Genomic DNA, 11,954 nt, shown 5'->3' with positions numbered 1-11,954 from the left:
GACGGTTCGAGACCTGCTCCCTGCTGTTTCAGTACAGTAAATTCATAACAACCTAACCATTACGAAACTTCTAATCGATCAAATAAGCCTCACGTAGAAACTGTTGTTGTTTAGAAAAATCGGGTTGATTCTAGTAGTGGTGTATTCTACATTGTTGATAAAGCTTTGCCATTTAGAACAAATACGCCCCCTTGAGTTCTTCCGGGAATCAGGAGTCAGCTGACTAGGGGTCGTCACTAGTTACCACAGCCACACAGTCACAAACCCCGCCTGTTTCTAAAATATATCTTCTTAAAATGTGATTATAAACCTAGCCGTAACCACATGCCTAAACCTAACCATAAATTAAGCCGTAAAAACACATTTTTGTTTTTATAAAATTTTACGACATAGCCAATTTTTACTTTGTGGCTGTGGTAACTAGCGGAAAACACTAGAAAAAACTGAACAAGATAACAGTGCAACGTTATGGTAAGTTGTATTATTTCCTCTTTTTAAACATATTCACTTGCTATCTCATCATTGCAAAAGCTGTTGGAGGTTGTCGCCGTTATAGTTACGGTTATAACGTCTTTGTCGTTAACTAGCTAAATATCCATAAGCTGACAGAGCCTGTTCGAGTAAACAACTACAGTGAACGCTAGCTAGCCTACTTTAGCTAATAAGCTAGCTATCGTGCTAACAAACTAACTTGACAGATGGGGGGTAGGCTAGCTACTGCACTTCCTGGTTTAACATTACTTAGGAAGCTTCCTGGCTTGCTAACTTAAAGTTGTACTAACGTACTAGCTAGTAGCAAGTCTAATGTCACATATATTTACACTTTCGTCAAATAAATTGTCTGTGGTTTCGTTCTAGGAAGCCTTGCTAAATGCACAGTTCATGTTTACATCTGGCTTGGATGCATTACTCCATGCTGAACTGCTAAAGATAATCATACGTAACGTTACACTGGAAATTGACCAGCAGGAATACAAATCGCAATCAGTACTTTGCTTGGCCATTCAGAGAACAACCGCTTACTAACAAAAAACGTCAAAAACCTATTGGACATGGTTCTACACTGAACAAAAATATAAACGCAACATGCAACTTTTTTTATTTTTACGAGTTACAGTTCATATAAGGAAATCAGTAAATTTCAATAAATAAATTAGTACCTAATCTATGGATTTCACATGACTGGGAATACAGATATGCAGCTGTTGGTCTCAGATACCTCTAAAAACACAAAAAGGTAGGGGCGTGAATAATAACCAGTCAGTATCTGGTGTGACCACCATTTGCCTCATGCAGCACCACACATCTCCTTTGCATAGATTTGATCGGGCTGTTGATTGTGGCCTGTGGAATGTTGTCCCACTCCTCTTTAATGGCTGTGCGAAGTTTCTGGATATTGGCCGGAACTGGAACACGCTGTCATACACGTCGATCCAGAGAATCCCAAACATGCTCAATGAGTGACATGTCTAGTGAGTATGCAGGCCATGGAAGAACTGGGACATTTTCAGCTTCCAGGAATTGTGTAGAGATTCTTGCGACATGGGGCCGTCCATTATCAAAAATCTTGGTCGACCGAGAGTCGTCTGTTCTTTCGACCAATCGATTGGTCAAAATTTTAAGACATGTATTTTTCCATATATAGACCCATCCTATGTGTTTTAAATGAACTATATGCACTGAGCTTGTCTGATGCTTTAAGCGCACTGTTTGATTAAATCATTAAGACACACACGAATGACTAGATGGAGTCCAACCGCAATTGATTTTATTGTGCTCAGACTTGCTGCGCTGTGTTAAAAAAAATGACAGCGAGTGACTGTGTGACTAGCACCGTTGTCTCTCTCTCCTCCCTGCTGCAGCGACCACCACAGAACATCAACAGTCTTTGTTGTGCTGTCCATGTTGCTGAAGCTGTAACATAATTACAGCCATTTCTGACTGAAAAGTTATTTTACCAAAATCCCTAATTTGTTTAGGAAAAACATTCCCGATTCCCTCAACTCAGCTCTTTTTACGTGACACATGAATGCATAGCATGCACGTGAACAATAGGGCATGATCTATAGCATATCATAATCACATCAACAAATTGGTTATAACAACATGTGACAGCAAAATGGATGCAGAGGACGTGACAAATGAACTTGATGGTGGGTCATGTTTTGGAGGACGAATGACTCGACCTTCACCTCCCGAGCCGTTGGGGAGTTCCAGCGTTGAGACAAGATCGAAATTGGGGAGAAAAAATGAAGCAGGAACAGTCTTCTGTAGATATGGATGATTTATAAAGCCTGGCACATTTAGGCTATTGATTATAGAACTAATTAAGTTGGTTTCCTCGCTCCTCACTTTCCTTAGACAATTAAGGCAAGTGCTGTTTCCTCATCTCCTCACTCCACTGCTGCCTCTGCCGCATTGTTCTCAACACCACTATGCTGGTTAACTATGCTATTATCCACATAGCAACATGGTCCAGGAAAAGGCTCAATTCAACATGATGTTGTTGATGTTTCTGAACTCTGGACAGTGACCGCTAACCAATACGGGAGAAGGCGTATTGGATAAAATAATATTTTTATTAGTGTTGCACCATTGTTCTTATGTAATATAACCATATAGAATTTCAGTAGCACATGTCTTAGAGATGGACTGTTCCATCCCCACAGCCTCTACAATGGATCAGTCCAATCAGACCGGTGTCTTGTACACCATAACATTTATTTTTTTTGCTACTGCTCGACTAAATAAATCTTGGTCGACCAACAGCCTATCAACCAAACAATTCACCAGTCGACTAAATGGGGTCAGCCCTAATTATCATGTGGAAACATGAGGTGTTGGCGGTGGATGAATGTCATGACGATGGGCCTCAGGGTCTCGTCACGCTATCTCTGTGCATTCAAATTTCCATTGATAAAATGCAATTGTGCTCATCTGTAGCTTATGCCAGCCTTGTCCATACCATAACCCCACTACCACCATGGAGCACTAGGTTCACAACGTTGAAATCAGCAAACTGCTCACCCATGCGACGCCATACACACTGTCTGCCATCTGTCCTGGACAATTGAAACCGGTATTCCCTTTTCCAGCATCCCAGTGGCCATCAAACATGAGCATTTTCCCACTGAAGTTGGTCACAACGCTGAACTGTAGTCAGGCAAGACCCTGGTGAGGACAACGAGCAGTTGAGCTTCCCTGAGATGGGTTTTGACAGTTTGTACAGAAATTATTAGGTTGCGCAAACCCACAGTTTCATCAGCTGTCCAAATGGCTGGTCTCAGACGATCCCGCAGGTGAAGAAACCAGATATATTGGTCCTGGGCTGGCATGGTTACACGTGGTCTGCGGTTGTGAGGCCGGTTGGACGTACTGACAAATTCTCTAAAATGACATTGGAGGCAGCTTATGGTAGAGAAATGAACATTCAATTCTCTGGCAACAGCTCTGGTGGACATTCCTGCCGTCTGCATGCCAATTGTATGCTCCCTCAACTTGAGATATCTGTCATTGGGTTGTGGGACAAAACTGCACATTTTAACGGCCTTTTATTGTCCCCTGCACAAGGTGCACCTGTGTAATAGTCATGCTGTTTAATCAGCTTCTTGATATTCCACACCTGTCAGATGGATGGATTATCTTGGCAAAGGAGAAATGCTAACTATGTAAACAAATTGTAAACAAATTTGTGCATAACATTTGAGAGAAATAAGCTTTTTGTGCATATGGAACATTTCTGGGATCTTTTATTTCAGTTCATGAAACATGGGACCAACACTTTACAGTATAGTATAATATGACTAACTAATCTGTTTTGCTCTACGACCCCCACAAGCCTCATGGGACTCGTCTGAAGTCGGTACGGCCGATCTGCCTACTTCTGTCTGAACAGTTTAGGCTACACACACATATGATCCCTCCATCGAAACGCGTACATGTCGGTTGTTTTGCTCTAGGATGCCCACAAGCCTCACAAGACTGTAAGCAGCCCGGTACCAGCCTCACTAGACGTGTCTGTAGGCAGCCCAGTACCAGCCTCACTGGACGTGTCTGTAGGCAGCCCGGTACCAGCCTCACTGGACGTGTCTGTAGGCAGCCCGGTACCAGCCTCACTGGACGTGTCTGTAGGCAGCCCGGTACCAGCCTCACTGGACGTGTCTGTAGGCAGCCCGGTACCAGCCTCACTGGACGTGTCTGTAGGCAGCCCGGTACCGGTTAAAACATGAATGGAAGTACTTTAGTGCAAAAAATAAAATAAATAAATAAGTGGTTAAATATTTGTTAAACAAATCCTAAAAAGTCCTCATCTTTCTTATTTCTCTCAGATATAGGACAGCCACTTCAAAACATACGTCCATTTGATTATCCCACACTGGCTTTATCACAGTTGCAACTGACAGTATTTTTCAGTTCCAACCCATTTCTGGCGGCCTTCCACCTTAAGTTTCCAAAAACGTACCACAAGCGACGCATGTTAAAGTTCAGACCGAACGTCTGGGCTCTTAAAAAAAAGTCGCCCTGGAAGAAGATGCCTCATCAATAGGTGCTAAACGTCGTTGGCCTCTGAATGGGGCAGGCAAGGGGTTACTAATAATAATAAAAGCTATTTGATTCAGTTGTTTTGTCTTTCCAGAGAGGTGAGGGCTGGAATATGTGAACATTGTACAGAGCTGGTGATCTTTTGATATATAACCCACCATTGAAGATGCCTGCGGTGTCCAGTGGGGTGAAGGACTTGTACCTCTCTACTAACCTGGGGGACCTCAACAAGAAAGCTGAAGTCAAGCCTGACAAAATCAACACCAAGAGGTAAGCTACACTGCGTGCACAATTATTAGGCAAGTGAGTATTCTGATCTTATCATTGTTTCTATTCACATTTTCAAACTCCAAACCATATAAACTTGAATGCTTATTGGATTTAATCATTTTCAGGTGATATGTATTTGTGTAATGAGGGAGGGTGTGGCGAAAGTGAATAACACCTTATATCAAGGTGTGCATAATTATTAGGCAGCCTCATTACCTCAGGTAAAATGGGCCAAAAAAGAAATTTAACTGACACTGAAAAGCCAAAAAATGTAAAATGCCTTTCAGACGGATGCGATACTCTTTAAATAGCTAAACTATTGAGGTGTGACCACTGGACATTCAAACGTTTTGTTGCGAATAGTCAACTGGGGCGCAAAAAACGCATGGGGAAGAAAAGGCGCAAATGAACTGCAAAAGACTTGAGAAGAATTAAACGTCAAACTACCAGCAACCCATTATCCTCCAGTGCCACCGTATTCCAGAACTGCAACCTACCTGGAGTGTTCAAAAGTACAAGGTGTCAAGTGCTCAGAGACATGGCCAAGGTCAAGAAGACTGAAACAAGACCAACACTGAATAAGATTCAATAAGTTGAAGCGTCAAGATTGGGCAAAGAAATACCTGAAGACAGATTTTTCAAAGGTTTTATGGACAGATGAAATGAAAGTGACTCTTGATGGACCAAATGGATGGGCCCGTGGCTGGGTGAGTAATGGACACAGGGCACCACTTTGAGTCAGGTGCCAGCAAGGTGAAGGAGGGGTACTGGTATGGGCTGCTATCATTGAGGATGAGGTAGTTGGACCTTTTCGGGTTGAAGATGGACTGAAACTCAACTCCCAAACCTACTGCCAGTTTCTGAAAGATTCTTTCGTCAAACAGTGGTACAGGAAGAAGTCCTCAGCATTCTACAAGGCCATGATCTTTATGCAGGACAATGCTCCATCACATGCATCCAAGTACTCCACTGCTTGGCTAGCCAGCAAGGGCCTCAAAGATGCCTGAATAATGACCTGGCCCCCTTCCTCACCTGACTTAAATCCTATTGAGAACTTGTGGACCATTCTCAAATGTGAGATTTACAGTGATGGAAGATAATACACCTTTTTGAACAGCATTTGGGAGGCTGTAGTTGCTGCTTCAGTAAAAATTGATCGTGAACAGATCAAGAAACTGACAGACTCCATGGATGGAAGTCTCATGGCAGTTATTGAAAATAAGGGTGGCTATATTGGTCACTGAATATTTTTGAAAGGCCAAAAATGTTATATAATTGTCAATTTGTGTTACTTATCTGTTACACTAACTCTAAAAATTGAGAATAAACAAGTGAGTTGAGAGAAATTATTTTTGTAATTTAGTTGCCTAAAAATTCTGCACACTAATAGTTGCCTAAATTGTGCACACTTATATATATTTCCATGAGAAAGACAACTCACTTTTCCTTTGTTAAACATTCAGGTTTGAGGTTCAATAACATTTTGAATTGACTGAGAGCATTGTGTTTGTTCAACAATAAAATGAATCCCGAGGAATACAATTTTCATAATAATTGTGCACGCAGTGTATTGTTCTGGCATGGATGTAATTCAAATGGCACTTTTGAAATAATGACCTGAAAATTGGTGGTCTAAGTAAGGGTTTCCCAAACTTGATCCCAGGTCCTGGTTCTGGTAACAGGCCTGTTGTGGGCAGCCAGTGTCTGTATGGTCCTGGTAACAGGCCTGTTGTGGGCAGCCAGTGTCTGTATGGTCCTGGTAACAGGCCTGTTGTGGGCAGCCAGTGTCTGTATGGTCCTGGTAACAGGCCTGTTGTGGGCAGCCAGTGTCTGTATGGTCCTGGTAACAGGCCTGTTGTGGGCAGCCAGTGTCTGTATGGTCCTGGTAACAGGCCTGTTGTGGGCAGCCAGTGTCTGTATGGTTCTGGTAACAGGCCTGTTGTGGGCAGCCAGTGTCTGTATGGTCCTGGTAACAGGCCTGTTGTGGGCAGCCAGTGTCTGTATGGTCCTGGTAACAGGCCTGTTGTGGGCAGCCAGTGTCTGTATGGTCCTGGTAACAGGCCTGTTGTGGGCAGCCAGTGTCTGTATGGTTCTGGTAACAGGCCTGTTGTGGGCAGCCAGTGTCTGTATGGTCCTGGTAACAGGCCTGTTGTGGGCAGCCAGTGTCTGTATGGTCCTGGTAACAGGCCTGTTGTGGGCAGCCAGTGTCTGTATGGTCCTGGTAACAGGCCTGTTGTGGGCAGCCAGTGTCTGTATGGTCCTGGTAACAGGCCTGTTGTGGGCAGCCAGTGTCTGTATGGTCCTGGTAACAGGCCTGTTGTGGGCAGCCAGTGTCTGTATGGTTCTGGTAACAGGCCTGTTGTGGGCAGCCAGTGTCTGTATGGTCCTGGTAACAGGCCTGTTGTGGGCAGCCAGTGTCTGTATGGTCCTGGTAACAGGCCTGTTGTGGGCAGCCAGTGTCTGTATGGTTCTGGTAACAGGCCTGTTGTGGGCAGCCAGTGTCTGTATGGTCCTGGTAACAGGCCTGTTGTGGGCAGCCAGTGTCTGTATGGTCCTGGTAACAGGCCTGTTGTGGGCAGCCAGTGTCTGTATGGTCCTGGTAACAGGCCTGTTGTGGGCAGCCAGTGTCTGTATGGTCCTGGTAACAGGCCTGTTGCCAGTGTCTGTATGGTTCTGGTAACAGGCCTGTTGCCAGTGTCTGTATGGTCCTGGTAACAGGCCTGTTGTGGGCAGCCAGTGTCTGTATGGTCCTGGTAACAGGCCTGTTGTGGGCAGCCAGTGTCTGTATGGTCCTGGTAACAGGCCTGTTGTGGGCAGCCAGTGTCTGTATGGTCCTGGTAACAGGCCTGTTGTGGGCAGCCAGTGTCTGTATGGTCCTGGTAACAGGCCTGTTGTGGGCAGCCAGTGTCTGTATGGTCCTGGTAACAGGCCTGTTGTGGGCAGCCAGTGTCTGTATGGTCCTGGTAACAGGCCTGTTGTGGGCAGCCAGTGTCTGTATGGTCCTGGTAACAGGCCTGTTGTGGGCAGCCAGTGTCTGTATGGTCCTGGTAACAGGCCTGTTGTGGGCAGCCAGTGTCTGTATGGTCCTGGTAACAGGCCTGTTGTGGGCAGCCAGTGTCTGTATGGTCCTGGTAACAGGCCTGTTGTGGGCAGCCAGTGTCTGTATGGTCCTGGTAACAGGCCTGTTGTGGGCAGCCAGTGTCTGTATGGTCCTGGTAACAGGCCTGTTGTGGGCAGCCAGTGTCTGTATGGTCCTGGTAACAGGCCTGTGTTCAATTCTCCAGCTATGTCCAAGAGTGTACGGTAAATGTTCTATTGTGTGTTGCAGCTATGTCCAGAGTGCCTGCAAGATCTTCAAGGCTGCGGAGGAGTGTCGTCTGGATGGAGACGAGGAGAAGGCCTATGTTCTCTACATGAAATACCTAACGGTTTATGATCTCATCAAGAAGAGGCCCGACTTCAAGCAGCAACAGGTACCAACCGTGGTCCATTAGTCCCCCCCCGTACCAAGATGTAGCCTTGTAGAAAACAAGTGTTTGTTATATGGACACGTTCAGGTTATAAACCCTCCCTGTTCTTCCATTTGGTCCCTAGTAAATACGACCCATGTTTTGCTACTCAGACCACAGAGAGGTTTTAAGCCATAGGATATGTCTTAAAGGAGACTGGGAGCTCCCATCTCCCCATGTATTCAGTGGTTTTTCAGACTGTAGGAATGGAATGGGGGACGCAGCATGTAGAGGGGACAACAGGTGGGAAGTAGTGGGTGAAGAAGGATTCAACCCCATGCCGACATGGGCTATGTGCTTGTAGACTGCAGAACTAGTGATGAGCCACACTCCCACACAGGACTGTTATGATACTGGCCATAGTGAGGGCTCAAACCATACAAGGAAAAGGCTTCCTACCGTGATGGCACGGTCTATTGATTTTCTGATTGGTTATAGAATGGTACTGTCTTAGTCGAAGTGGATGCTGCAGGTGTCACGTTAACGATCAATGCTAAAGGTACTTGATTTTCGCTGACTTGTGAAATGTCCTTCTCTTTGTCAATGACACAGTGTATTGATTTTGGCTAGCTGTTTCTTCTGTTGTTGAGACCGCTGTCATCTGAAGCACCTTTCCTCTCTGTTGTCCCAGGAGTTTTTCCTGTCCCTGCTGGGGCCCACCAGCTTTAAAAAAGCCATAGAGAAAGCCGAGAAGCTCTCTGAAAGCCTTAAACTCAGGTTGGTGCCCTGGCTTCTGTGTTGTCGTCATCATTTATTCACAGACATTACGTTGACTTTGTGCACTTTGTACTGAGTGTTACTAAATCAACTGGTATTCTGTTGGCATAGGTTTTAGCTGAACTTCAATAGCCCTGAATGGCTGAAGGATACCATTGGCTTTGCCAAAGACGGAGATACGTTGATTTGAAGCTATAGAATCTCAGCCTAATGTTTCTACAGGTTATTGTCTCTGTTTTCCTGTGTGTATGTTTAGGTACGAGGAAGTCGAGGTTCGAAAAAAACTTGAGGAGAAAGAGAGACAAGAGGAGAAGAAAAGGAGGGAGGATAAGGTGGAGAAAGATGGAGGGAGGGCATCTCCAAAAGGAGGGAAAGAGATCAAGAAGGTAGGTCCCTAAATGATGAATGACGACGAGGACACAAAAGCTCTGACGAAGGCTGTGAGGTCGATACATAAGCTTAGATAAGCAAGTGGTACTCGAAAAGGAAGTGTCCGGGTTGGTCTTTTCTGTTAGGTCATGATATAATGGTTCACACGTCAGTGTTTTTCCTGTGCAGATGACACAGATGAAAGTGGATCCATTTATTCATTTAAAAACAATGTTTGGATCCAAAGGTTAATGTTTATTACACTGTAATAAATAGATTGTGATCCGCTTGAATTATCTCCAGTAATGTGTTCGATTGTTAAATATAAATACATATGATATAAACACCTGAAGGACGCCTTAACAAATCAGAGTTTAGTGAAAGCCTGGTGAAGCATGTTTCTGTTCAGTGTGTTATTCAGGTGAATGTTTACACCCTCCCTGTCAGCACCAGTTGTGGTCGACACCCTCCCTGTCAGCACCAGTTGTGGTCGACACCCTCCCTGTCAGCACCAGTTGTTGTGGTTGAGAGTTGGTCCTTTAAGATGCTGTGGTCTCAGTTCTAATGTTCTGTGTTCTAGGTAAAAGAGCAGAAGGAGTTGAAAAATGGACCTTCAAAAGGTAAGGATGGTAACCAGCAAACTGACTCATGCTTTTTAAAAAGTTTAAGAATTTGAGGTAATACGAAGTTATGGCATGAATATAAGTTGTTTTACACAACAGGTTGATGTTTATGGAGAAATCAATATTTTTTTATCCCTTCCCTCTCTCCGTACCTCCCTCTCTCCGTACCTCCCTCTCTCCGTACCTCCCTCTCTCCGTACCTCCGTTCCTCCCCCTCTCCCTCCCTCTCTCCCTCCCTCCGTTCCTCCCTCTCTCCCTCCCTCCGTACTTCCCTCCCTCCGTTCCTCCCTCCCTCCGTTCCTCCCTCTCTCCCTCCCTCCCGTCCTCCCTCTCTCCCTCCCTCCGTTCCTCCCTCTCTCTCCCCCCCTCCGTACTTACCTACCTCCCCCCTCCTTACCTACCTACCTCCCCCCTCCTTACCTACCTACCTCCCCCCCTCCTTACCTACCTACCTCCCCCCTCCGTACCTACCTACCTACCTACCTCCCTCCGTACCTACCTCCCTCCCTCTGTACCTACCTACCTCCCCCCTCCGTACCTACCTACCTCCCCCTCCGTACCTACCTACCTCCCCCTTCCGTACCTACCTACCTCCCCCCTCCGTACCTACCTACCTCCCCCCTCCGTACCTACCTACCTCCCCCCTCCGTACCTCCGTACCTACCTCCCCCCTCCGTACCTACTTCCCTCCGTACCTCCGTACCTACCTACCTCCCTCCCTCCCTCTGTACCTACCTCCCTAGCTGCGGTGCCAGCAGGAGGGATCACAGCAGAGGGGTTGTTCAAGATGATGAAGGACCAGGCCATTACGGTCATTGTGATGGACGCCCGCTGCCTCCGAGACTTCCAGGACTCACAGATCCAGGTCCCCACCCAGACTGTCATCAGTGTCCCAGAGGAGGCTATTAATCCTGGGTACGGAGGGAGCAATGGATGGAGGGTTGTTACATGTATGGTTGATCCAGGTCACCACTCTGACCATGCCCAAATAAATGTATTAAAAAATACTAATAAACACAACGGGCTTCAAGCTGTCTTCTCTGGGGCCACATTCAGCCCGTGGGCCGTGTGTTGTGCACCCCTGCTCAAGGGTAACAGGTCATTATTCTGTTCCCACAGCATCACAGTGAACCAGATAGAGGCCAATCTGCCTGCTGCATCCAGAGAGACGTGGAAGAGACGGGGGTTCGTAGATTACATCATCCTACTGGACTGGTTCAGCTCTGTTACTGACCTCAAACTGGGAACCACCTTACAAAGCCTCAAAGATGCTCTCTACAAGGTAACATAACATAGGAATGTGTGTTCCCTGCAATGTTTCCTCAGTCAGTGTGTTTCCATTGAGGTAATGTGTGTTTCCATTGAGGTAATGTGTGCTTCACAGTGGGACAGTACCACTATCCTGCGTAGTGAGCCCATGGTCCTGGAGGGAGGCTATGAGAGCTGGCTCCTCTTCTACCCCATGTACACATCCAACGCCAAAGTCAGACCGCCCCGAACACACAACTACAGCACCCTCCCACAGCGTGAGTAACCATTACCCTAACCTTAACCCTCACCCTAACCCCCCGAACACACAGCTACAGCACCCTCTCACAGTATGAGTACCCCTTAACCATTACCCTAACCTTAACCCTCACCCTAACCCCCCGAACACACAGCTACAGCACCCTCCCACAGTATGAGTACCCCTTAACCATTACCCTAACCTTAACCCTCACCCTAACCCCCCGAACACACAGCTACAGCACCCTCTCACAGTATGAGTACCCCTTAACCATTACCCTAACCTTAACCCTCACCCTAACCCCCCGAACACACAGCTACAGCACCCTCCCACAGTATGAGTACCCCTTAACCATTACCCTAACCTTAACCCTCACCCTAACCCCCCGAACACACAACTATACACAACTAACCCCCC

At 46.2% G+C, this 11,954-nt stretch overlaps 1 protein-coding gene across 1 annotated transcript in view; it reads left to right on the top strand.

The window, feature by feature from the left end:
• The first annotated feature begins 229 nt into the window (after window positions 1–229).
• LOC106562330 (ubiquitin carboxyl-terminal hydrolase 8) overlaps window positions 230–11,954 on the top strand; it is a 32,173-nt gene continuing 20,448 nt past the window's right edge. Inside the window, exons 1-9 of the mRNA XM_045688867.1 lie at window positions 230–471; window positions 4,637–4,812; window positions 8,141–8,285; window positions 8,953–9,038; window positions 9,295–9,424; window positions 9,988–10,027; window positions 10,774–10,945; window positions 11,150–11,312; window positions 11,415–11,556. Of these exons, the coding sequence (XP_045544823.1) occupies window positions 4,709–4,812; window positions 8,141–8,285; window positions 8,953–9,038; window positions 9,295–9,424; window positions 9,988–10,027; window positions 10,774–10,945; window positions 11,150–11,312; window positions 11,415–11,556 (982 nt within the window). The 5' untranslated portion in view covers window positions 230–471; window positions 4,637–4,708. The remainder of the gene's footprint in view (window positions 472–4,636; window positions 4,813–8,140; window positions 8,286–8,952; window positions 9,039–9,294; window positions 9,425–9,987; window positions 10,028–10,773; window positions 10,946–11,149; window positions 11,313–11,414; window positions 11,557–11,954) is intronic.

Source organism: Salmo salar, chromosome ssa11 (assembly GCF_905237065.1).
Source record: "Salmo salar chromosome ssa11, Ssal_v3.1, whole genome shotgun sequence".
NCBI classification, from domain to species: Eukaryota; Metazoa; Chordata; class Actinopteri; order Salmoniformes; family Salmonidae; genus Salmo; species Salmo salar.
The sequence above is the reverse complement of the archived record's forward strand: the minus strand, read 5'-3'. Positions and strand labels throughout refer to the sequence as shown.